The following is a 27,226-nucleotide window of genomic DNA, read 5'->3' on the forward strand; positions in this document are numbered from 1 at the left end:
AATGAGTCCTTTTAACTTACTTTGTCTTCTAAACTTGAGGATTTTACTGGCAGCTGTGATTATCTTCGTTAATGCAAAACAAAACAAACAATGACTGCTGACTTCTTAGCTAGCCTAACTGAAGGTCTTTTCAAGTTTAATTATCTCTGCAACTTCCTGGTTGATTTTGATAGTTTTGGTGTTGATATGACTACAATCAAATTTTCTTCTTGGTTTTTCTAGAATTAGCTTTTCTCCAGGCCTTAATTATTTTTATGAGTTCATTTTTTGATTTGGGCCTGGAGAGAGAAATTTTTGCTGCTTGCTTTGAAAAGCGCGGGAACTTTTTTTCAAACCATAAAGATTCAAACCAACCAACCATTTTTTCAACCTACACTTGAAGACAACTTTCCACTCGGCCTTTGTCCGTAGTTACTTTTAATAATGTCTTTTTAGACATTCTTTTTGGACAATAATGTCTTTTTAGACATTACTTTTAAAGAAATAAAAAAGAGTCAAAAGGCATGTAAATTTCACTTTGTGTGGAGCTACACGTACTTGAGAGGTTAACTGTTATTTTTTTATTCACTTGTTGATTCATTCGTATCAGTTTGTATCCTCTGTGGATCCTTCTCTAGTATAATTGGCCAATCCTACAGATGTTTGCTGGTACACCCCTTCATTTTCTTTTCATTTTTTCGGACTTTGCATTTTTTGGCAACGCTGGCAGAAAATTGAATTTTTGTTTGGCAACTTTGTTTTACTGCACCGGCAAAATCATTCAAGCATGAGCAGAAGAAAATTGACGTGTCTTGGTTGGGTGTCTCTGTGCCTTGCCTGTGCAGCGGTAGCTGCAGTGTTTCAAAATTACATGATTTAAAAACAATACAACAAATTGAACGAAGTCACATTGATATTAAGGCGAAACTCTATGCCCTCATTAGGAAATAATCTAATATATCTAAAGAAATAATGATATTAAAGCACTGAGAGATGAATACAGTTGAGTTCATAACACTGATTAACCAGCTGAGAATAGATAAACTGAAAAAGCATATATAGGCTGCCAAAGCTGCTAAGACCATTTTGTCATATTATCTATTGAAAGAGTGTAGTTATAAGACAAGTACAGCACTGCGACATAGTAAGCAGTTACATTTTACAATATTAAGAAATCCAAGCAAACAATTACGGTATAAAACTAAATATGTGGATTGAAGTGTGTAAACAGTAAAGCAAAGGTAAAGTAGTTTCACCCTATTTGTTTGGTTGAGTCCTGTCTTTGTCATGAGTTACCAAAGGGGGGGGGGGGACTTGTATACCAGCGGGTGCAACCTAGTTCGTACCCTGAACAGTTCGTACCCTCAGTTCGTACTCTGAAAAGATCGAGAGAAAAAATTAAAAAAGTTGAAGTCGCTGATCGCAGTTTAATAGCACAAACTCGAACTCGCTGATCGGAGTTTCCGCAAACAAACTCGAGGGTTAGGGTTAGCGGAAACTGCGGAAAAATGAAACTGCGGAAAAATATTTGCGGAAACTGCGATCCGCGAGGGTTAGAGCATAGATTACTCTATGGTTAGGGTAAAGGTTAGCGGAAAATGTTTGCGGAAACTGCGATCAGCGATGGTTAGGGTTAGAGAGGATAGATTACTCGATTGTTAGAGTTAGGGCCGCGTTAGGGTAAGCGGAAACTGCGGTTAACGAAAACTGCAAAACTGCAGAAAAATGTTTGCAGAAACTGCGATCAGCGAGGGTTAGGGTTAGAGCATAGATTACTCTATGGTTAGAGTTAGGGTAAAGGTTAGCGAAAACTGCGGAAAAATGTTTGCGGAAACTGCGGTCAGCGAGGGTTAGGGTTAGAGCATATATTACTCTATGGTTAAAGAGTTAGGGTTAGCGGAAACTGCGGAAAAATGTTTGCGGAAACTGCAATCAGCGAAGGTTAGGGTTAGAGCATAGATTAGTCTATGGTTAGGGTTAGCGGAAACCGCGGGAAAATGTTTGCGGAAACTGTGTTGAGCGAGGGTTAGCGGAAACTGCGATCAGCGACTTCGGCTTTGTGCTAACTTTCTCTCAATCTTTTCAGGGAGAAAATTTTAAAATGTTTGCCGAAACTGCGATCAGCGACTTCCGCTTTTTTTAATTTTTTTACTCGATCTTTTCAGGGTACGAACTGTTCAGGGACCTACGAACTAGGTTGCATCCTATACCAGCTCCCAAATTTAAACTTTCTGACTTCTACATATATGATTTGTCTGTTTATTGTTTTTATATATTTATGTGATTGTCCTTTTTTCTTAAATCAGATTTTTCCCATTTAAAAAGGTAGGTTTTTTGAGGAAAGTTTTTTTGTAGGTAATTTGAGGAAAGTTTTTTTTCTGTGGATGACTACACTTATCTTATGGTGTCTAAAGTTTACTTGCTCAATGTGAGATATATATTTTTCTGGAATAACTTTATTTGTAAGGTTGATGCTACTGTACATGAATGTAGTTGGTGAAACACAAAACAAATGTTTACTGCACTGGTTGTCGGCTGTGAATAGACAACCAGGTAGAATTTACTAATTGATCCTTTCTATTTCTTTTTGAAGGTTAGCCAAATTAAACACTTTTTTGCAAATAATAAAGGTAAATTACATGGCTAAGTACAGTTGTTTTGCTCTGATTTTGTTGTTTCTTGTGTGGGTAGAAGCAGAATTAATCAATCAAGAAGTGAATCGTGTGATTGATCTGAAGACTCATTTAGTTAAAGTAACAACAACAGTAACACTAAAGAATAGTGCTGGAGGGGCAGTTTCAAATTTCAAATACACTGTAGACCCGCAGCATGTCAAGCATCTTGCATTCATTTCATTTCATAAGGTATATAAAATTTCAATTTAACTTTCAGCTAATTTGTAAGCAAATAAATACTGTAAAACTTATGTTTGTTACCGCACATTCTTACACATTCATGATAATAGAATTTATCTTGCTTAAATAACAAAGAATGTGATATAATAAACAAATGGTGTAAATGTTGTTAATTTTCTAAGGTCGAAGTTTAATGTTATTTTAGCCGCATAATAACTGCTTCATTAAAAAAAATTGATTTGCAGACGATTACTGATTAAATGTAAGTTCTGGTTATAGTTTCACAGAATTTACTTATAGGCTCTGAGACTATGCTTATGAAATATGTTCAATTGCTGTCTGTAGTAACACCTTCTAACTTGCTTTCTTACCTTGTACTGTGACTAAGTGATCTATGTTACAGTCATAAAATCTAATAGATGCATGCTCAAAGTTTGGTAGAAGTTTTTCTTGTGTATAAAGTTTTTAATATTTTTTAAAACATGTTTCTGATGAACATGTATGCTACGACTACATATTTGCTTTTGAACAACAACAAAATATATATATGTCTAGCAGTTGTTGCAAGCTGCAGAACTTACAAACCTCTGTGAGACATATATGTTTGTTGTTCATAACCACAAAATATAATGCGAGTCTTTTTACCTTTATAAGTATTGTAATAGACCTTGTATAATTTTGTTGGCAGTATGGAGATGAGTCTCGTGTCTTCAAGATGATGGAATCTGATTCAGAAAACAAAGTGTTTGTTGTTTCTCTTCCTTCAAAACTTGCAGCTGAAAACTCCATCAAATATGTTGTGGAGGAAGTATATGCTCATGCTGTCAATCCATTTCCAAAGTAACAATCAACTTTAGGTTTAATTTATGTGAACACCAATTGCAAATAGTGAATGAAACTATCAATCACACAACCTTGGAACTGACATCATAGCTTAAATTTCTAATGATTTTTCACATTACAAAAATCACTTCACAAAGTATTAAAAAAGTATCGGTGATGTTCGGAATGTCTGTAGGGTTTTGCAGCTTTGAAAGGCATTTTGCAATTCTAATAAGTTTCGGTTAAATGTTAGAATATATATAACTGTGTTGGTTAAAAACTTTCAGCAAGATGTGTCTGAATGTTAGTTTAGTAGTTTTTTATTTTAGTTTGTGTTGAATAGAAACATTTGAACTGTTATTTGAATAACTAATTTAACCTCCTCTAATCCCAGATGGGTTTATTTGTTTTTTACCACATGTTTGCATTAACTGTTGTATTTTTTTTCTAGAGAGATCAGTCAATCCCAAAACCAGTTGCTGGTGTATCGAGGCAATCATTTTTACTACTCCCCATATTCAACTACCACCCAATTTACTACTGTAGAATTACCATCAAATACAGTTGAAAGCTATTCAAAGTTTGGTAATCCCAACAAAGTAGAACGGGTCATCAAATATGGCTCTTCAAAAGAGTTTGAAAATGTTCCAGCCCATAGCCAAGTAAGTTCAAAGGTTTGAAATACAATAAACTGTTTGTGAATTGACGCATTTTGATGGCAGTTAGCTCTGCATTTGAGAACCACTTCTTTTCAATACTAAAATAAAATAAGTATGAGATTTTCACCTACAAAATATCATGATAAACAACTTGTTCTGAAGACGTATTGCAATAACTAATTGTGCTAATTTGACAGTGCACTTTCTAATTAAACACATTCATCATCATTATTTTGCTTCAAAGAAGCCTGGTCTTCATCTCTAGACATCATGGTCTAATTAAACACATTGCAGTGGATAAGCTATATGGAAACTGATACAGCTGCAGTAGCATATTACAAAGTATATACTTTGTGTTCACTTCGTGTTTCTAAGTAAATGCCTACTACTGTCTTTTTACGTAATTGGTTTGTTTCTTTTAGTTTTTTAAATTTCTATGAAGTGACACAAACTTTAAACGATAAACCGGCTGTGTTACGAATGATCTCACCCAATACATATTACATACACTTGCTTAACATAAAGTGAAAAACTCGAAATGGTGTCATGGAATCGAGCAAGAGAGAAACGGATAAGTTTTAACTGATTCAGGACTGGAATCGATTTAGTATTTTAAATTGTCCATCCCTAATTACGTGCTGGTGGCTGAAAACAATCTTGTGTTCTTGTTTTTGCAGAGTGGCATGAAAATTCATTACGAAAACAATTCCCCGTTTCTGGCCGTTTCAACTTTGACACGAGTCATTGAAGTATCTCACTGGGGGAATATTGCTGTAGAGGAATTCATCAGTGTCCGTCACACTGGAGCCAAACTGAAAGGATCTTTCAGCAGATACGATTATCAACGTACACCCAACAGTGGCAGCTCTGCTGTGAACGCCTTCAAAACCTTGTTGCCGGCATCTGCCTTCAACGTATATTACAGGTTTAGTCATGGAGTTCATATTTTTTAGCGATATTTTGCTTTAAAGATTCAGGACACGATTTACAAGCGTGATTTTTGTTGTTTCTAGAGATGAGATTGGAAACATTTCCACGTCCAATCTTCACAAAACTCCAGAATCTGTCGACCTTGAAATTCGTCCCAGATTTCCATTGTTTGGGGGATGGAAAACCTCTTATTATATCGGGTACAATCTTCCCAGCTACAACTACCTCTATACGAGAGGTAAAGTGTTGGGGTTTACATTTTCTGCAGTTTCAAAGTTAAAATTGATTTTTTTCATTTGATTAGAATTTGTCGTCGTTTGAGATACCGTACTGAAAAAAAAAACTGAAAAATGGCTGAAGAAGGTTTTAGAGTTGTTTATAATAAGTACATTTACCTGTGACATTTATTATATAGCATTTTATTGTACACTGTTACATTTTCCATAATGTTTTTACATACGAATGATTGCAAGTACCAGTTTTAGTTAGTGAATGCTCTTTCCATCCTCCCAGGTGATCTTTATGGATTGAAGATGCGTTTTCTTGATCATGTCATGGATGATCAAGTTGTAGATGATTTCACTCTCAAGGTTATTCTTCCAGAAGGAGCGAAGTGAGGATTGAAATTGATCTTTTCTTTGTTTTGAGTTTTTTGTTTTACATTTCTAGACTTGCAGTGTGTTTTGAAAGTCTCATCATTTAATCACGTGATCTGAAGAAGGGCAAATGAAGTAATACGACAACGTATTTACAACGTTTGTTCACTTATTTACGACAACGTATTACTGCAGTTACTAACTTGTTACGGAACATAAACTCCGCACAGAAAATGGAATACCTGGCATCAAGTAAAAAAAACGAGATGCAAAGAAATTATTTATTGGCTGGCACCTGACACTTTTTCATGTCTCATGTGTAGAAACATCAACACTAAGGTTTCGTTCCCGGTGGACCGCCAGCGCGATGAGCTGCACCACACCTATCTGGACACTGTTGGCAGACCAGTGATCATTATGAAGAAATCTAACTTACTGGAGCAACACATTGAAGACTTCACTGTAAGCTATACCTCGGACAATTAGCTCTGTGAGAGTTTCGCTCAGAAAATTCAAATTTATATTTTCCAAACACTTCTTTATATTTTTCTACGAATACAGGTTAGCTTACTCAGTGCTCACTCCACGATTAAATGTCTCGTGCTCCATATTGCGAGGAATGGACGCTTGATTGGTCCAAGACACAAAAAACAATAGAATCATGTTTTTGTCGTATCCAAACTGATTCACTGTAATCTCATCGCGGTAATTTCATCGTGGTAATTTCATCGCAGTAATTTCATCACATGGTAATTACATCGCATACATTGTCATCGCATTGTAATTACATTGCAAGACAGACATTGTAATTACATCGTATAACCCTAACCCTTGTAGGTGGTAGCCGCAGAACGCAGCTGGTGAGATAACGCAAGAACGCAGCTGGTAGCCTACGCAGCTCTCATACTGCGATGTAATTACCTGGCGATGTGATATACTGCGATGCAATTACCATGCAATGAAATTACCGGACACCATCCAAACTGGCCTGATAGTTGAAGAATTAGATCAAGTGGACCGGAAGACAAGGAAGCCAATCTTTGTGTCCACCTTCAAGCATGTTAATAAGTGTCTTGCCGAAGACACAACACAGCCACAATCATGCTCTTGAGCGGTGTCGAACTTGCGCCATGCCGAACGTCGTATTATGTCTCTCACCACTAGGCTATACAACCGACGAAAGTCTAATCTTGTTGTTATAATTTAGAAGACCTTTTAATAAAATAAAATGTTATTTTGTCAGTTGTCCTACACATTCAATCGACTCCTCCTTCTCCAAGAACCCCTTCTCATTGTGGGAGCATTTTTCCTTCTTTTTTTTACGGTCATCATTTTTGTCCGTCTGGACTTCTCCATCGCCTACGATCAAGCATCTGACTTCAAAATGAAGGTCAACGGAATTGTCGTTCAGGTTTGTGAACCTCATCAACTGACAAAGCAACTCAGCCCAAACATCTTTGTCGAAAATGTTCTCTCGATTGTGTGCATTACCATGTTCATTGTTCAATCACACAATTTTTTTTAATCACGATAGTGCTGAGAATGGTCACTTAAAAAAACTGGTTTTGTATTTAATTGATCAGTGTTTTAACCACAGCTGCGCTTACTTAGTGTAAACTTGTTGATTCACAGGTCCAAGAGCAACAAGCGAAACGGGGCAAGTGTTATAAAGCCTACCAAGACGCCATTGCCAAGTACAAGGTACGGTTAGCGGAAGCACCTACCGATGTATTTTTCGGCATTCTAGCGAACGGTAGCGATAATAACCGTTCAATTCTTTAATAACCTTTCATCTCAGCAGCCTCGGACTAGGGTACGACATGTGAACAGAGGAAGAATGACAGAAAAGAGGAATAGCAAACTTCGTATTGAAACTGTAATTGTTGTAACGCTTCGGGGAAGAACAAGCGAAGTTGTGGAGACGGCACGCCGAGACATTAGCATTTGTTGTGTTAAAGAGACTCGATGGAGACGGAAATCTGCGAGATTTATTAAAGGAAAGAATGACAAGTACAAGCTTTTCTGTAAAGGTGAAGAAGAGATTACGGTGGTGTGGGGATTCTTGTAGCCTAAGATTGGGTAGACAAAGTTTTGTCTGTATCTCGTATTTGCAGCCGAATAGTTTGTCTTAGGATTCTAAATGAACACAATGTCATAAATGTGTTCAGTGTTTACGGTTTTCAGGTTAGTCGTTCTCAAAAGGAGAAACACGGTTTCTGTGATGCTGTCTCTGACAATGAATTGCTTCTAGTTGGTGGTGCTATGGCGTTGGTGAATCTGTAAATGGTTTTAAGGATGTTCAGGGTGGCTTTGGGTTCGGTACAAAAAATAACGAAAGTGTTTGACCTATGTGTTACTCTCAATTTTTTCTGTGATTAATACTTTGAGAAGGCTGCTTCAAGGCTGATCTCATAAGTCTGGGTCTGTAACTACAACTAGTCAAGTTGATGACATTCTGGTGAGAAGGTCTAACCTAAAGAACGCTAAAGTTATTGGAAGTGAAAAATGCACATCTCAACACAAACTGCTTGTATGTGACATAAACATCAATAGGGAGAAGAGGAGAACCGCTGGCCCCATGCTTCGGATGTGGAAGCTTAAGTCTCCTGCCAGCTATGCATTTGAAATACATGTGTCCGACCAACTTCAAGCTGCTGGTAGTATTAAAACTTTAGGAACTGTGCTACGATCAAGTTGTAGCGTAGGAAGACATGATGGTGGAACGAGGAAGTAGATTCGGCTGTGAAGCGCAAGCCATGCTAAGAATGGACAAAGGATGTTGCTAAAAAGACTGCAAAATCAATAATATAATATTGCCAAGAAGAAAGCACAACAGAAAAGATTCAGTGGTCTCAGCTTCATGGACAAGAGGAATCAAGTTTTTAAGCTTGCCCATAAGATGAAGGAGAATGTCATGGGTGAGAAATGCATTTGATGTAACGACAACAGCGTCGCTTTTTCTGACGCTCATAGGGAGTTTGGATGATCCCCTATGATAGATTGATCAATTCCGAATTCCCATGGAACCCTGATGTACTTAGTGAGATTACTACGAAAGTCGACACTGCTTTGCTAATTCAGATAATATGAAACCAAGGAACTTTCAGAAATAATTAATTAAACTACCATTCAACGTTTGCTAATTGACAAGGAAATGATCAGAGAGGCGCTAAAGCACATGAAAAAAAAAAACGGCAAAGCTCTCGACTCTTCAGGGGTCGGCCATTGTCAAAATGGTTGCAGGTGGTGGTGATCGTTCAACAGAATTAATAGCTGAGCTTGCAGATGCCGTTATTCGAGAAGATCGAGTGCCTGATGAATGGAACTTGTCTTACATCATCACTTGTTAAAAAGGTAAAGGTAATGCTCCTGACAGAAGCGATTTGCGGAGGCCCGGTCTGGGACAATTGGGAGACAGCCTTTTTCGGAAACGATCGATTCGATGTTCTTGATAATCCAGCGACGGCTTTTGTTTAGTTAGAGAATTTGTAGGGATCATTTAGGTAGGCGGTTCTTGTTTTTACCTTTCCATACCCTTGCAAACGAACTGATTTATGTTGTAAGTGTTTCACAGTGAGGTAAATGTGAACGAATATTTTATAGGTAAGGTAATTAACCTGACCTTAGTCGTGGACTCGTGGTAGATCATGCTTGCCACGTTAAGGGAAGGAGCGACTTCATACATCTGACAAAGACAAATAGTAGGTCTACAGGTTGATGAAGTTTATTTATTAGGTAACGCTTTAAGGAATCGATTGCCAGATTTGCCATTGGCATTATACAGTATATCGAGTTATCGACCGGTCTGAAACTTTTCCACATTTGATGGCGTTTAGCTCTGCACTGGAAACTAACAATGTGTTGGAACATTGTTAGGTTCAAACAGTGTGCTTAAACCTATCATCCTTGAGAAAGCTGATATTGATCCGATGCTGTCCATTTTTATGCCGGTATGTGGAACCACTGATGCAATTTTTATTCTCACGAAGCAGAAAGACTTGCTCTTGGTTGAAGCGGTTATTTTCAACTCTGGTCTATACTTTCCATTCTTTCGAACACTAGATTTTGAGCACTCGTACATAGCTCGAACAACTTTGATTAACCATTCTTCTTGGCGCTCGATCGAAAGTCTTTTCTAGATGAACGAAAACAGAGTTTGAAGTAACCGTCGGGGTTCATCAAGGGTCAGTACTGAGTCCGTTATTTGTTATCGTGATGGAGGCACTTTCCCGCGATTTTCGTTGTGGTTACCCTTGGGAGATGTTACATGCAGATGACCTTGTCATTAATGCTGAGAACCTTGAGTTGGATCAAAATTTTTCAGCGTGAAAAGCTGGGCTTAAAGATTGTGGGTTTCATATCAATTTCAAGAAGACTAACATCCTGCACTCCTCAATAGAGAGATAGATGGTTCAGTTAATGAACAAAGTACTTTCCTATTCTTCATCAAACCTCTTTTTTAACGTGATTTTTTAAAGTTTAATGACATTTGTTGTAGTTTAAAATTCGCCAACTTATAAACAATGTTTTCCAAGACGCCATTTTGAGGACAAATACGCCATATAGAGCATCACTGACAGCACAAAACGTTTAACAAATAACAGGAATATATGATTTTCGTAATAATGAACCTTTCTACTTGAGCAGAAGTCCAAGAACCATTCAGAATTTATGAGCGCCAAAAAAATGATAGAAAAAGGCCACAAGGAGGCGACAAACACAATAACTCCGCTTATGACGAAACTTCGTGACGAAGATGACGCAGTGGCCGACAAGGTAAGTTCAATCGGGTGTTGGCATTGGGAGTTAAACAAGAACCTCACTGTGCCTTGTAGTTGCAGCGGATTTACCTGAATCAGAGGTTTGTTTTCACCATTCTCGTGTCGTTACTGGGACGAAACGTAACTGGGGCCGTGTTAACCACCCCCGGCCGAGGGAGGCCCTCGGCTGAGTAGAGGTCCTCTCATCTTTGTCTGTTTAAAAAATAGAAAAGCTGCCACAGAAGCTATACACTCGATAGCTTAAATTATGCAAGGTCGTATTTACTGCTTTCCAACCCCTGGCTGGGGGCCCACTCATATTTAGTTTGCGCAGCGTTTTTCTGTGTCCCCCAAAAACTAACAAAATGATGCCATATTCCGAAGTAAACACTGCGCATGTTGAACTTTAGTCAAAAGTAAGAAAGAAGACAGGTTGGGTAGCAGTTAATACATAGCTGCTACCAAGAAGAAAGAATAGCGCACTCAAATAGCGTAGTTGAAATTGCCAAATTTCATTGTTAATCGAGATAGGTTATGAAATTAAATGTGCTCAGATAGATTTTCGAAGTTATAGGCTACTGAGCAACACCACACTGGGCTATAGCTTATAAACATTTAAGAAATAAATTATTGAAATCCTTAGAACTGTGATCGTGAATGATTTTTTTTTTAAATTATAAGCTAACTTATATTTTAAACCAAACCTTCTACCCCAATCCAATTTTTATATGATAAATTTGGCTACATACCAAGGGTGTGTCCTGATAAAGAAAAACATTATTGTTTCTAAAAATTGCTAAAAAGTGACCAAAGCAAGGTTATATTTATCAAAATGAAGCCCCCCAGACCCCCTTTACTTTGTTTTCAACTTCCCCGACTTTTTTCTACATCCACTATGCTACTGCATTATCGGCATAGTTTCTTAGGCCCTTTTTTTTATAACATCTTAAGAGTTGTGCAGCCTACTCTTTGCTAAAATGATGAATGTAGATTTTTTCCCCAGACTAAAAGAGACGACCCTAAATGCTCTCTTGTCTTATTTTTAAGCACCATCACTTAACATAGAGGCCCTCCAGTGGATTTCTGGGGGGGCGAGATGGTACATGACACACTCAGCGTGTCAAAGATACCAAAACATGCATGGAAGGTTTTGAACTAGTAAAGCACACGTCAGTAGACTAATTGGCTGTTGCACAAAACCCAAATGTGTATTTTTTAAGTTAATGTTTTAAAACAGGTTGACGAATAAGAATGTAGCCTCGTGGCCTAAGATAGTTTCTGCGTCCCCTAAATGAAAATCCAAGCACATTGAACTTGTAAACCATGTTTCCATCATGGCATGCTACAGCGTTGTGGACAGTGTGGAATTTTGTCAAGCACATTTGTCAAAGCTCTAAGTTACAGTAACTTCGTGTGTGCAGACAAGTCTGTTGTCAGATGTGAGAAAAGGTGACTGAAAGAGAGTACAAGAGTAGCAGCAGGGACAGCGTGCATTAACAGCCAGTTGCTTAGTCATTAGTGATGTGAGTGTTTGAGCTTTCTTTTTGGATCGGTACATTTATTGCATATTTCAGTGCTTTTAACTAATTTTTGGAATTTTGACGCCTTTGTGACAAGACTATTTTTGTCTTACCGTTCGCTTAACTTTACCGTTGTCACTACCAGGCTTATACAACTAGCTCAGTGGCAAATAGTGGCGATAGCCTTCTGCTCTTGTGCTGGTAGGTTTAATTTTAGTCAATTAGTTATACCAAGGATATTAAAAACGGTACCGATTGTATTCTTTCTTGCATATCAATGTGGTGACGCCTTAAATGTGATACAAAAGTGACAAAGAGAAGTGTCGCTAACAGAATTTACCGCGACAACAAATAAACCAAACCATCATTACCAAGCTGATAGTTCAAATCATTTTTTATGCTGACTCCCGCTGTGTAGACTTGACCCGTACAAGGCCACAACCTATGAGTTGCTAAGCATTGTTCTTCTCTCCAGGTTGCCAAGCTGAACCAGTTGGATGCTTCATTGAAGGACAAGATTGCGCAAAAGATCTCTCTGGCCGAGAAACTGATCGGTGAAAATATGTCTCGGAACTTGTATTTAGATCAAGATGGGAAACTCCAGAAAGCGATTGAAAATTTTCAAGACCAAGCCGTGGAGTTAGTTGATAATTTGGCACTTTGATGTTTTTTTCCACGATGCGAGCGACACTTTATTTTACATTTTTGAGATGTTCGAAACCAGCTTGTACCATGTTCATGTTGATCATTTAAAAAGATGCAGTAGGCTAATCCAGAGAACAAATCAATAAAGTCATTTGCTGGGTGGATATACCAGAGCAACCCCGCAGTTTAAAGATTCTGCGGAACATTAATGCTGACCAGTGTATTTCTACGCGAACCGCAATAAAGTAAATATCTGTTACCATAACATTGTGTATTTCACAATTCAACAAAAATATAATTGGATTACGAAAAACAACAACAAAGTGCTTCAAGTACGTGCAAACGTTCAAATGTCAAGGTCTCTGAGAACAAACACCACAGTAGAGCTCCCATTTTAAAGTGGAAAAGCGAAATAATGTCGTTGCAGCTGTTTAACAATTTTACAAAGCAGCACTGCTTTGAGCTCTCGTTTCCCAGCCGGCAATTCCCTCTTTATTACGTTGATTCAACGTAAAAAAGAACTGATTTGCTGACTAAGTTCTCTCTTTTCAATAAGAAATCCCTTTCAACGTACCAGCGCTCAGATACTTGCAAGCTAAATGTTAAAACGGCATTTAATTCGGAAGGGGGTGTGCTCCCCTCGGTAAACCTGTAAACGATAAAGTAGATCCTGGCAAGAGACTTTTCACAGGACAAGATGGGCCACACATTTCCTTTTAACCGAGCAAAAGCGAACTATTGTTTTGTCGCTTTGCTTTGATACAAAGGAAACTGAAGAAAAAGAACAATATTGCAAAAAGATAACACAGACACTGCAAACAATAAAAAACATTTGTTTTGGCTACCAAGAGAAATGTGTTAACGGCCTGATTTCTCCAGACTTTTCCAGATTTTGGTAAAAATTTTAAAAATAATGTTTTGAAAAAGTTAAAGTCTTTTACAGGTAACAAATTGTTTTTCAAAACCTGGTGATGTTCAAAACCCAAAGAAAATAAGATTGAAAATATTTCGGATTGTTAGCCGCTTGCCAGCTGTCTGCATGAACGTTGACATTTCTGAAAACAAATCAGGCCGCACCTCCAGGTAGCCATGCACTTGTGAAAGCAATTGGGATATATCAACATGATGGATATGTTGCAATATTTTTAACTAAAACTTAAAATCAGCATTTGAGAAGAATAACTCGTAGGAACTGTTTCGGGTCAAAGTGAAAACATGTGCAGTACTTAATGCGAGGGACTGTCTAGATATTACATGACGATTGCGAGCCCCCTTTAGGGTTTATTTAAATATTACATGACGCTCTTATCAGACTAAACTAGACCCTTATCAATAAACTTTCCAAAACGTTCCTTGATCAGCTAGACAGGGGTATCGAACCTATAATCTTCGGCTTTTGATATGTAATCCAAGGCAGAAGCAACGTCTTGTGTGATATGTGTGGGCATGCAAAGCGAAACATCAAAATCCACATCACGTGGCCCATGGAATACTGGAGGAATTTGGTATGGGCTTTCCTGCAACGTTTTAGAGAATAGTTAAAACAGTTAAAAGCTTTTACAGCGATTGGAAAATGTTCACACAGTGGGATAGCATTCTATAAAGCATCAGATAATTTAAGTTTTGATCATATCAAAGCAGCAACGTTTACCTGAGAACCCCGTGCCCCCGGCGTAGGATCTATTCAAACATACGACTAAACTACGTTTGGTTACATTTTTACATGACGTTTTATCTTCGTAGTTATCCATGATGGTTCTGACACCATTCTAGAGCGTCTTGTAACACTTGGACAGCTTGATAAAAGGGCCGGCAGAATGATAGAAAATGCACATTACATTAGCCTTATTATTGTAGTTTTTAAATAAATTCTCTTCGGCACCCTGGATTGACTAATATGGGTCATTTGCACGCAAACGAAATGAGCTAAACTACAATGGATTCTGAAAACTTTTAACGGGAAGCAACTTTCAGCTACAAAACTGACATCCTTTAGCTGAGGTTCTCAATCTTTTTTTACTGTCATTTCCTTACCGCCATGGCAAACAATATCACTCCACCAGTTGTTTTGGATCATAATGTGGGCGTTTATCATACATTCGATTTTTCCTGATTTAGTTTTTTTTTTTTTTTTTCGGTTAAAAACGCTTGACCCAAAGGTCGTTCCAATGTCACATTTTTGTCAATGTCATATATTGTTTTCTTTACCCCCTCAAAAGTAGTGTATGACGATTTTGACACCCCCCTAAAGGTCAATATTTGAATAGCCCCTTATAGGAAAGAATCAGCCTAGGATGAGTGTGTCACCTCACCTGAGGTAGTTGGGAATATACACCAGTGCAAACCAAAATGGATTGGCAGCGCTCTACTTGTCCAGATGAGATAACTTCCTTTTGGCAAGGGACGGCCTGGAACAAGAGTGAAGAAGGTGACGAATTGTATGGTGACGACCAATGTATAAGTAGCTTATGTACGGGAATTGCTCTGTTAATACTAATCACTTTTAAAAGGTGGCCGGTCGATTGGTCGAAAGACATTTGGTCGACAGTCAATTGGTCGACAGGACGTTTGGTCGACAGGACATTTGGTCGACAAGACATTTGGTCGACAGGACATTTGGGTTAGGGTTAAGGTTAGGGTTAGTTAACCCTAAAATGAATCGTTCTTTCGACCAAATGTCCTGTCGACCAAATGTCTTGTCGACCAAATGTCCTGTCGACCAAATGTCTGTCGACCAAACGTCCTGTCGACCAAATGTCTGTCGACCAAATGTCCTGTCGACCAAATGTCTGTCGACCAAATGTCCTGTCGACCAAATGTCTTGTCGACCAAACGTCCTGTCGACCAAATGTCTGTCGACCAAATGACTGTCGACCAAATGTCTTTCGACCAATTGACCGGGTACCTTTTAAAATCAGCCAAAGTAATTTCCATGATACAAAAAGTACGGTAATCATTTTTTAAATAAGTTATTCATTCACTGACACAGGATGTTTGAGAGGTTGTGCTATCATTTTTTTTTCATAAACAAGCTAATCGATTAAATATATCAATCAGTTATTGATGATATACATCCCATGGCACATCACGTATGATTAATTACACCGCTCAAAAGGATGGAAGTAGTTTGTGGTTTTAAATTATAACGCCACCCCGGTGGTCGTAACCCAGCAGAACCTGAGGGACAGTTTATGGTTACGTAATCGTTGAAAATAAAACCTTTTTTCTACTGTAGACAAAACCAACCCAAAATTTTGTGGAGACAGCCTCGCAAGTCAAAATCATTTAACCTTGAATGCGTGTAAACTGCAGTTTAGCTAACTGAGGAACACATAAGTTTTACTGATAAAATCAAAAGAAACGTTTGGTTTGAGCCAAAACACAATATTGGTAAAAAACAGAGCTTTGTTACGTTGTTATTTCCTCACCATCGTCAGCATTTTGTGCGGGGGAAAATATAAATGTGGTTTGATTACACCAATAAGGTAAAACATAAATATTTGAATGCATGCACCTGTTGTTGAAGTTGTTGTTGCCGGGCAACGGAAACACTGCTTTCAGCTTTGCCCTAAAAACATGCAACATATTCGAAACAGAGCAAATCATTCTTGACTGCAATCGGGCCCGGATTTAGGGGGGGGGCAGAGGGGGCAGTTGCCCCGGGCCCCCCGACTTTTGAAGAGCCCCCCTATGTGGAAAAAAATGTGATTTTGTGTTATTTTTTTCCTTTTGGCATTTAAAGTTTCTGCAAAATGCTGTGCAGTACTGGACTGATGCTATTGTAAACGTAGAGACGGTTCGCGCCGTAGGCGCAAAAAAATTTTTTGCACGGGGGCCCCCCGATCTAAAAGTGCCCCGGGCCTCCCATCGGCTAAATCCGGCCCTGACTGCAATCAACAACTGTGGTTACTGGTTAGTCGTCTGGTTGTTACTTCACAAACAAACCAAAAATAATTGCAAGAGCTCGCATCATTAAAAAGGAACCGCGCTCCCACTGCATTGTCTAAAACAGAACTGAAATGATCTGACTACGTTCGCTGAGACAGCGACCCTTCAACACCAGGCGGTTTCAACATTGTGACGTCACAAAGGATGTGGTGCAAACCTTCAAACTTTGTTGCAAGTAATATGACTAACAACACCCTATGCTGAAAAAGGATTAAAACAACCAAAAACTAAAAATACGTTGCCATATGGTAAGTACAGAAATCAATGTAAAAAAAACTGATTTACCAAGGTGGAATTAGCTTTTTAAATTAACAACGCCGGAAATTTTGGGGCAATTTACCGCAATAATTAATAGCCTACTGCCTAGCCTTGCATGAAGTTTGCTTTTGCAATGTCACTTATGCATTGCGTGGAAATTTGAAATTACAAAAAACAACAAATATTTCTCGTGTCGTTGCCTCAGATTTGGGAAACTCATTTCTAACAACCTTAGCTTAAACCCAAACATTTGTACTCGTTTGAGCTAGGGACCCTGGTATACTCAGGGCCGTGTGAGCACCATCTCACCCCCCCACGAAATCTACTAGTGGGCTCCTATATTTAGTGATCACTTTCAAAAGTAGGACCAGAAAGCGTTTAGAGCCGCAAACTCTTTCAATGCGGGGAGAAAATTTACATCATGATTTTAGCAAAGAGTAAACAGCTCTTAAGATTTTCTAGAAAAAAAATAGTTAGGCCTAATAGGTTATGCCGACGACGCAGTAGCGGATCTAAAAAAAGTTGGGGAAGTAGGCTACCAGGGTTTTAACAAAACAATATTTATAACGTATATGAACAATGCGCATCTTCATGTCTGAAAAATTAAAATGGAAAGGGAGGTTTAGGAGGATTGCCCCCAGAAAAATTTGATACATATAATCATGTTTTAGTCACTTTTTAGGAGCAATAACTTAATGTTTTTTTTTTATCAAGATGCACGCTTTGCATGTAATCAAATTCATCAAATTAAAATTGAATAGGGGTAGAAGTTTTGGTTTAACATTTATGTTAGTCTACCATTTCAAAAAAACTTCATTCACGGCCACAGAAGGTTTTCAATAATTTATTTCTTAAAAGTTTGTATAGCATGGTGTGGTGTAGCCTTTCAGCAGGCTATAACTTCGAAAATTTATCTGAGGTGTCCCCGCCTTAACCGATAGTATTTTCACTTCATAACCTATCCCGATTCACATTAGAATTTATCAATCTAGTGATTGATTAGCTAGGCTATTTGAATGAGCAGTGTTTACTTTGGAATATTGAATCATTTTGTTAGCTTTTAGGGACACAAAAAACTTTTCACTCCCTTAATTATCGGCAACTATGTATGTCTAATATCGCCGAGGTGAACAAAATGAGGTTGAGCGAGCGAAGTGAGCAAGACATTTTTATAAAAATGAAAAAAAAACATATTAAATGCTACCCGTACATGTGAAATTGCAAGCTGAAAAACGCTGCACGAACTAACCACGAGTGGACCCTTAGTTAGAGGTTGGCCCCCAGTCGGGGATTTGAAAAGCAGTAAATACGCCTTGCATGATTTAAGCTATTGATCATCGGACTTTAGTAGTAAATTTTTTATTTTTTAAACAGTCAAAAAACATCAAACAAACTAAAATTAGTGGGGTCCTAATCAGCCGGGGGTACGTGGGGCAGTTCACACGGCCCTGGGAATACTTCTACCATCTAGTTTGAAACCTTCTAAAAATGTGCTGAATATCGCAAAGGCGTTACGCTGTAGTGTAGACATTACAAATGTTAATTTTGTAAGAAAAGACTCCACTGTTGTCGGAACCGGCTATCAGAACAAGTCACAATAAAATAATTGGAATGTGTGACAAAACAATCCCACCTGCTGTTGTGTAGTTTCACGGACTTCTCGCAATCGTTTGTTATATAGGTTGGCTCCGTATATATCGGCCATTGGGTTGTCACTAATGAGAATAACAAATATGCATCAGTACGTGTCATCAGTACATCGCTTATTGTTAGTCACGCCATGGTGTTAGTGCATCATTGTGACAGCACTAACATCGTCATAGAGATCGACGTTTTGTGGCGTCACATTGAATTGTTGTATATCGCTTAATACAACGCATAGAATTAACAAGTCTCTCACAGGTAGCTGTAACTTCCTGTAATCAACAACAAGAAAGCGTATGATTTCGTCACAATCGTTGAAAAGAAGAAAAGTTATATTTCGCTTGAAACTTACCCTATGGCGTACAAAGTCTTTATCGGGGAGTTGAGGCCCATTTCAGCGGCCTGCCTTTTGATTAGGCTTTCAGCGTACATGTAGGTGATTTCACTGGGTTTACCCATCAGGGCTGTGTACTTGAGAGGCATCCCAACTAATTTTTTGAATACATTCTCAAGACAATGAAGGAAAGTCCCATGGCCAAATCTATAGAAACAAGACATTTTAAGTCCACTGTTATTTTTACTTCATGAAAGTTGTGCAACTCACGGAAGCTAAAGTGACAGAAGTAAGCTACTTCCAGTTCCACCACCACACAAAATAGTTTCGCTTGCTTACGAGCAAAATAAGCGGAACCAAGCACAAATCTAACTTCATTTGCATTCTGAGGCAAACAAAGTGTCTGCACATTTCACTTCCGCACCAAGTCAAAATTTGGGGTCATTAAGCAATCCAAACATATAATCATGGCAATAAATATTAATATCATGAATTATAGCGTAAATGAGAAAGTAACTTCACAACTCGGAGAAGGCGTTTAAGAGGCGTGTGACACGCCCCTGTTTGCGTGATTAACTTTCAGCTTGAAAAAAATAAATGAAAAAAATTAATACACGATTCCTCACTCTCTTATGCGCTTCAAAGACATTTATAGATGAATCACTGCTACCTCAGTAAAAAAGATGATTTTAATTTTTAAGTAAAAGTCAATACGCGATAAGTAAACTTTAATAGAATTGTCAATTCACGCAGTGGCACTGAGACAGGTTGCGTCTTAGTTTATAATGTCAGCATGCTTTCTAAAAAGTATCATTTTAACCTCAGTTAAGTACATACAAGGGTTGCCAGGCAGCCACGATGACCCTGCTATCATGCCACTTTGCGTTCCCAAAGTGTAAGTTTGACACAGCCTACTTGTCGAGAAATGTCTTTTGTTTGACAAGAATAAAGTCGCTCATGATTTATTGCTATTGCCAAGGTCAATCGTTTTTACATCACTTCAACGTAGCCTGACATCGAATACACTTGTTCGCTTTCCAAAAACAAAACAGCTGACACTTCCTTAACATTAAATGAAAATGACGAAAAAGGTTTTCCGACCATGCTAAGTCCTTATACTAAAGATTGTATTTTGCTCTTGAGTACGTCGAAAGGTTCGCACTCTGTGGTTTCTAGGTTCTGTAGACCCCTGGAGTGATATGGGAATATCGATTTTACTTGGACGGCCAGGGTTAGTTTTCGTTATTCATAGAAACGCAATCGCAAGTGAACCTCGTTCGATTGAGCGTCATGGAATATCAATATTTCATAACCTCTAGTAATGTCCTGAAATGGGATTTTGACATTGAGTGCGTCGCTTAGTAGTTGTTGGGTATTCTGGCCGACAAATCAAAGCAGCATATCCTAGGTCACGGTGAGCCTGCTTTTCTGAAGCAGTACAAGTGGAAGTAGTTGAGCAGCTTAATCTGAAGGACGCACATGCATGTTGCATGCAATATAAATGGATTAAAACTCTACCCTGAGATGTTAGATTCAAATGAAGATATTTCTAATTGATTAATTCTTATCTAACACAGAAGAGTGTTTACTGGGATCATGAAAAGATTTAAAATTAAAAAAAAATTGGCTTAAATTTTTTTTAAAATTCAACATTTTGTGGTTGAAATGCAGCTTGCAGCTTATCTTAGCCTAACTTGACGGTGTAAATATTTACGTAAGTATTAACAACACAGTGCTGAAAAAAGATAGTTTGGTTGCATCAAAAAGCGTAATAAAAACATTTACTGCTATTCAAGTTACACAACAGTCACTTCCTTCATTTGATCAACCGCTAGTTAACAAAATAATGGTAATTTGGAGATTTAATTCAAGGATGACAAAACCTGTACCTTAACAATTAAATATTTTTGAAAGCCAGATAAAGATACAGCATGAAGCAAAGATCGTGTCAGTCCATTTCTTACGCGACAACGCAACAGAAATGGGATTTTTAATTATATCAAATTCAGTCACTATTTTCTAATAACCTCTGCAGTCTGTTTCAGCCTATACTGGGGATCATCAGAAGGTCCTTATTCAACCAACAGACAAGTAACGATACGCTACAAAAATCATGTAAAACTCAATTCTTCAAAAATCAAAAAGTGAAGTGCCAAGACCCCATCGCTGCATCTAAGACATTTCTGCATTATACACTCAAAAATCTACGAGTGATGTATCGAGATATGACGTCACTTAATCACGTAACCCAACATGCCACGACGATCCATCTGGAAATGTGTGGAATTCACTCAGTAAAACGCATGAGGCTTTGTGAGCAGGCAACTCATAAGGCTACGTTTTCAAGCGTTAGGCTTCTTATTAAGCTGAAATTGCCTTTCCCTTAACCTACGTGTAAGTTTCATATGTCACTTCCTCAAATGTAACAAGATGGCGGCAAGTGACGTAATAAAAAAACAAAAGCTTTGATGGCAAGAAACGTTGTAGCAATGCGTGAGTTGTCATCACGAGGTTTCCAACAGTATGCTATAATTTAAATTTGCGTAAAAAAATTCCCGACATTTTGTAGTTTTTGTAACCGGTTTGTTCGAGATGACTCAAGATAAAAGCATGGTATGTTAACAGTCTGATAATGTCAGTTAGGTCCAGCAGTCTGCTTTTAAGTTTGCAAGAATGTAAACCACAGTCATCATTTCATTGTGATACACATGGAACGCTTGCCCGAAACAAAACGTTTCACGATTTGCAAAACTTACTCTCATAAGAGATTGCTCATCTATCTAAAAAAAAGGTATTTCCTCTAAGTTCTAAGGAAAGAAATTTTACGCCGTGTTTGTTATAGAAAAATACGACGAAAAATCTTCTCACAAACAAAACAAGTAGCCTATCACAAGCTGCACCTTACCACATGTTTTAACCATACGTCTTACTTCAGGATAGGTTTAGTTATACACTGTGTCAAAAGAAATCGAACTATTAAAAGAATACCTTGGCATGTGGCTTTCCGACATCCACAATAAGTCCATGTTGCAGGCGAGGACGGGGAGATGCTTCTCGTTGTTGGCAAACTCACATATGGGATCAGTTAGCTTCCCGTTGGTGAGGAGGACATCAATGATTAGCTGGAGGTTGGTCTCCCATCTTACTGGCTCTCCAAAGAGGACAATGGCATCGATCTTAGGGAAGCTTTCAGTCATGGATGTAGATGGCTAAAAAAGAAGATTTGGAAAATAAAACATCAATATGTTACAGCGAGTTTTTCAACTCAAACACTTTAGTAGATTTCGCATGGTTTGTGAAATTTGGGCTTGCGTTTCGCAAGGTATTTCAAATGTCAGTTAGTCAACTGGAGCACAATTTAATGTGCTCGGAGTTAAAGATATTATTAAATTAGAGAGTGCAAAGTTCAGGTACAAATATGTGCACAGAATGCTGTCACGGGCATTTGCTAGCTGTTTGCTTATGTAGATGAAATTCACCAGAATAGCACCAGTCATAACAAAAATAATGATTTATATTTGCCATCTCTAAAATCAAGCCATGGTAAGAAGAAGCTATGTTTCAATGGAATGTTACTATGGAATCAAATACTAAACGAACTAAAAGAAACATCTTCCAGTACTTTTACATTTAAATATAAATATTTCTTAAAAAATTTGTACAGTAATCACTCCTAAAACATATCATGTGCTTATCTCATTGCACACAGTCTTTATGTTGCTTTGTTTTTGTTATTTAACTGTATCATGTTAAATATCGGCATTATGTTCCTTAATTTTTGTGTTTTGCTTATATGTTCGGGTGGTAGCTCTGACTTTTGTGACCTTTTGGTCTTTCGCTGCCATCCTTGTTGTGCGAATTAATTTTGTTTATTGTGTTGTGTATATTTTGTTTATTCACCAGTAGAAAAAATAAATAAACTGAACTGCCAATGGAGAAGTCACTGCAGACAACTGGTCGACCCTGATGTTTCAAGATGAAGACCGGGCATCTTTGAAGCAAAATAAAGAGAGAGAGAGAGAGCCAATAATATTATATTTAAATTTAATCGTTTTATTTCTTCATCATTTTTAATATACACTGCGTTAAGTCAGTTTGTTTATTAGAACGGATTTGTTCCGTTTGAATTGCAGCAAACATAAATGCCATGACAGCAACTGTGTGAGAATATTGCAACATCATTAAAGCAAGCAAAGCTTTAAACGAGTATGACAATTCTAACTAAATGATGCGCGTCAGCATAAGCTGCAATCTGAGGCTCAGGCGCAAACCACGAAAAAGTTTGACCAATCAAAACCGTTTAATCTCTTTTGTCGCAAGCGTGGAGACCTACATTTTCTAAAAAAGAACAGTGCCTACTGTTGAGCTCTTCTATTATGAGTTTTCAGTTGCCATTTCGTGAAGGATATTTTAATTGGCTTGTTAGGTTGAGATGCTCGGTTTGTTCTCTTCAGTGGTAACGCTTCCTTGAAACATGCAACCTGACTAAGTACAAAACAAAACCTTTGAAATAACTGTAAGAAAAGTGGGTTTGGGTTCGAGAAAAACAATACTTGAAGTTATACATCCGATAAAAGTCCCCTGCCCGAAAATTGCCATGTTTTTCATTCAAATCACTTGTTTGAGCATTGAAATCAAAGGTTTGACAAGCCTCTAAGAGAAAATGTGACACTTTCACTGGAAGCTCTTATAAATGGGATGCAATTCAAGGGAACAGAAATTTGTGATAGTCAATAAGGCATTTCCTGCTTCTCATAAATGTTCAACACATAGTTTGAAAGCAAATAGGCATAAAACAACCAAAAGTTGGAAGGAATGTTGATTGAAATGATAACCGAAAAAATCATGAGCTCGGGGGAGATAATAATCTGTCTTCACATAAAATTAGAATCCCGCTGTGGATTCTACCTCAAGCTGCAGTGACAGGAACTAATAGAGATGAAATTTCAAGATACGTTGTTATCGATCTTGGTTGTAAAATAGCATCGCAATTTCACTTTTTGACATGACAAACTAGAGAAACTATCCAGACAGCAATCAGCCGCGTTTTTTACATTGATTTAACGTCCACAAACGTTGCATCAACGTAAAAAATGGCTGATTTGTTGTCTGGGTACAACATGCACGTCAATAACAGGCTTCAGGAAAGTTATCTGAAATTTTCATTGATTTGTGGATTTTGCAATTTTTTCATCGTCGTATATTATTTTAAATCGATTGAAACTGAATATGGGCATTGGGCATGATTCGAATTCATCGATCAATCACCGTATTGCACGGTTTGCACCATAGCATTTTTACCCAATCAGCAATGGAGTCCACTTGTACATTAATTCAACGTTTTCATAAAGGACTACGCTGTTTGCTTGATACTTTGTGAACAAGTTTAAAAGAGGATTTAGGTCCCAGCAGTATAAAGGAAACCTATAAAATATTCAAGAAAACAACAAAATTGAAAAAAGGAAGAATATTATTCTGCCTAAAGTTGAAGAAGAAGTTGAGCTTGAAAGAACATATTGACGTGAAGTTAATCAATTTAATTAAAAACACACATTTGAGACACAAGGACAATGGTAAAGAAGCAACTCAACGACTAGACGGTCGGCACGTCAGTTGCTACACCGGAATGGCAAATGCATCAGTTGCCATTTGTGTACCTGGGATGAGTTAGAATGAACAGGTGCAAAGTGGAGAAGTGTGAGTTTACAAGACGCAGCAACAACACCAGAAATCACATCATTATGTTAGTTGCTCTAAATAGTGTTACTTTTACTACAAAAGTTTTGCAAGAGCAGTTGTAAACAGATAATAGTTCCTTCAATAGTTCCTTTTGATATCAAACATAAACTACAACTCAGTAAGGGGTCCACATTTGAAATCATATTTTTTAATTCACGTTGCCAAACATGCTACTGTAACCAAACAAAAATTGGCTTCAAAAAAGACAGGCAAAATTAACGTTTTTAAAAAAGTATGACCACAACCACCTCTTTGCAACCTAAGTTTGAGATGATTTAAGAAACTTCTTCAAAAGGTACGGTACTTACTGCTTTTGGTCGTCTTTGATGATCCACCATGTCCAAGTTGGGAAAAACCTCTCGTATTTGCTCTATAGTCACAGTGTTGGTGAAGCCAATCTTTTTGGCGATCTGTTCAACAGGGCCCTGGCCAGATAGGAGAACACATTTGTCATGATATTCTTGAAACATTCGCAGAGGACTATGTGACATCATAACTGGGCCGGCATTGATCTGGAGATTGAGTATAATATATTTACAAATAAATGTATAAAGAACTGTTAACATATTGTTGCAATATTTAATGAGTGCTATATTCTTACATATACGTCTGCATAGCCGAGTCGTGAGAGCCGTGGTTCGACATTCAATAGGGCGCCAGTTTAACACCACTCAAGAGTATGTGGTGTGTCTTTGAAAAGACACTTTAAGACATGTCATCGATGGTAAAGTGGCGCCCTTCAACTACAGCTCTTGTATTCTCTCATGATTATGAACAGCAAGTTGCTCTCGAGATAGATAGAAATCGGAATGGCCCGTTTCGGTGAGTCCGATCCCTTAAAGGGGGATTTTTTTAATTTTTTTTTAAATTATCGGGTACCGTAGCCTAATTATCATTGTTGTTTTAGGGTTTGGGGTTAGGGTTAAGGGATAGAGGTTAGGAACTCACTGAATCGGACTCACCGAATCGGACTCACCGAATAGTAGCAGACCCGATAGAAATACCTATAGTAGCCCCTCTTAGGGCTGTGGCCTGCTGAACTGATATTATAAAACATAAAGTGCAAGTGACAAATGTGACAAAAAAAATCCAATCAAAACAGTTTATGTATTAGTGTTCTATGAGTTTGTAAAACTGTCAAATAAAATTATGTTTTCTACTACCATGCAATTGAGGAGGAAACTTAAGTGAAATCAATTATTGTAAAATATGTTGGATTGTTGGTGATATCTGTTTCCATTCGTTGGCGTTCAACCCTCACAAAATGGGGAACAAGAGATGTTAAATCGTATAGATAAAGATATCTGCATACACACAGATTCTAACTTGAAAAATTATGTATGCCGATAAGTCATTCATGATGACAAAGCTAAAGAAATTACCTGGTCAAACAATTAGACTTCATAAAAATTAATATGGAGTTGCCATAACCATGTAATGTTGTTGTTTAACTTATAGTAAAATTCTTACTTAATGTGTGAAATATAATACAGAAAAAGTTACAAACTGACTGTAAATACCTCTACATCTAGAACTCTGGATATTTGTTCTGCTTTTGTCTTGGCCAATGCATTTCCAGCATTAGTAACAAATACTGTGGGGACACGAAACTTCCCTTGTTTGTCTATGAGTCGTTTGAATACTTGTTTAGCAGCAGGAATTGGCTTTTTTCCACGGATTAAAACGCCGTCAATGTCAAATAACAACCCAAATTCAGGTGTCTGAAATGGTAAAACTTAATTAATCATAACATAGCTATAACATGTATATAAAAATGTTAATTAACACTTTCATTTTAACAAAAGACAGATATAACAACCTAAATCTCACTACATTTACAAGCACACAAAAATTACCTGAGCTGTCGTTGAATGAAAGCGATACAATGTTTTCAAATTAATGTTATGCTTTACAGATGATCGGATTTGTTGAGATATTTTTGAAATCGTAGAAGCAGAGCTCATTTTCAAAACTTGTTATACCGAGGTCCAACTGGTGAGCTATATGGTAAGGATAATGAGCTACAGTTATAGCAAGAGTTCACCACCAATGATCAAGTAGCACTGCAAGCTAGCAGGGTTGATGTTGAACACAAACTTTAAAAAATTGCCTAAAATACTGATGGAAAGTAGTACACCTGTACTAACAAAAATAAATTGTTATACCAAAGCCTATATTATACTACAGCAGGGGTTGATCTTAACTTTTTTTTTCACTAGCCCACCGGACTAGTTGCTCTCCGTTTTCACTAGCCCGCACGATTTTTTACTAGTCCGACCAGTTTACTGACTTTTCACTTGTCTGATGACGTATTAAAATAAGTGTTTTGGCTTAGACTGAAACTAACTAAAGGCTTTCAGATTTCAGTAGGCCTACGCACAAAAACACCTTTTCGGTCACGGAGGCACACGAGCTCTTCAACTACGACAAGGTAGCAATCCAAAGAAGAGGGAAAAAACGAAATACAAATCAAATAAATTATTGTTTGTAAAAATGTTCAAGCTTGGGGACGTATTAATATTACACAGTAACGTTGT

The 27,226-nt window shown here is 37.7% G+C and overlaps 2 protein-coding genes across 4 annotated transcripts; one reads left to right on the forward strand and one right to left on the reverse strand.

Annotated features, from left to right (window-relative positions):
* Positions 1–2,577: 2,577 nt before the first annotated feature.
* On the forward strand, positions 2,578–13,056 carry LOC145781983 (dolichyl-diphosphooligosaccharide--protein glycosyltransferase subunit 1-like). The gene is made up of 11 exons (XM_082593701.1): positions 2,578–2,843; positions 3,523–3,674; positions 4,108–4,318; positions 4,993–5,240; positions 5,329–5,483; positions 5,759–5,858; positions 6,165–6,303; positions 7,085–7,252; positions 7,474–7,542; positions 10,489–10,617; positions 12,597–13,056. The coding sequence occupies exons 1-11, from the start codon at positions 2,619–2,621 to the stop codon at positions 12,783–12,785; spliced, it is 1,785 nt and encodes a 594-aa protein (XP_082449827.1). The 5' UTR covers positions 2,578–2,618; the 3' UTR covers positions 12,786–13,056.
* LOC145781984 (haloacid dehalogenase-like hydrolase domain-containing 5) lies at positions 13,023–26,800 on the reverse strand. 3 transcript variants are annotated; one of them, XM_082593702.1, is made up of 9 exons: positions 26,546–26,800; positions 26,210–26,410; positions 24,998–25,201; positions 21,939–22,159; positions 18,969–19,157; positions 18,606–18,687; positions 16,281–16,334; positions 15,079–15,174; positions 13,023–14,283 (listed from the first exon to the last, which is right to left on the reverse strand). In XM_082593702.1, the coding sequence occupies exons 1-9, from the start codon at positions 26,651–26,653 to the stop codon at positions 14,128–14,130; spliced, it is 1,311 nt and encodes a 436-aa protein (XP_082449828.1). In that variant the 5' UTR covers positions 26,654–26,800; the 3' UTR covers positions 13,023–14,127. The 3 variants fall into 3 exon arrangements, with proteins under 3 accessions (XP_082449828.1, XP_082449829.1, XP_082449830.1); XM_082593703.1 differs by lacking the exon at positions 16,281–16,334; XM_082593704.1 differs by lacking the exons at positions 15,079–15,174; positions 16,281–16,334.
* Positions 26,801–27,226: the final 426 nt, after the last annotated feature.

Source organism: Aplidium turbinatum, chromosome 13 (genome assembly GCF_918807975.1).
Source record: "Aplidium turbinatum chromosome 13, kaAplTurb1.1, whole genome shotgun sequence".
Classification (NCBI taxonomy): domain Eukaryota; kingdom Metazoa; phylum Chordata; class Ascidiacea; order Aplousobranchia; family Polyclinidae; genus Aplidium; species Aplidium turbinatum.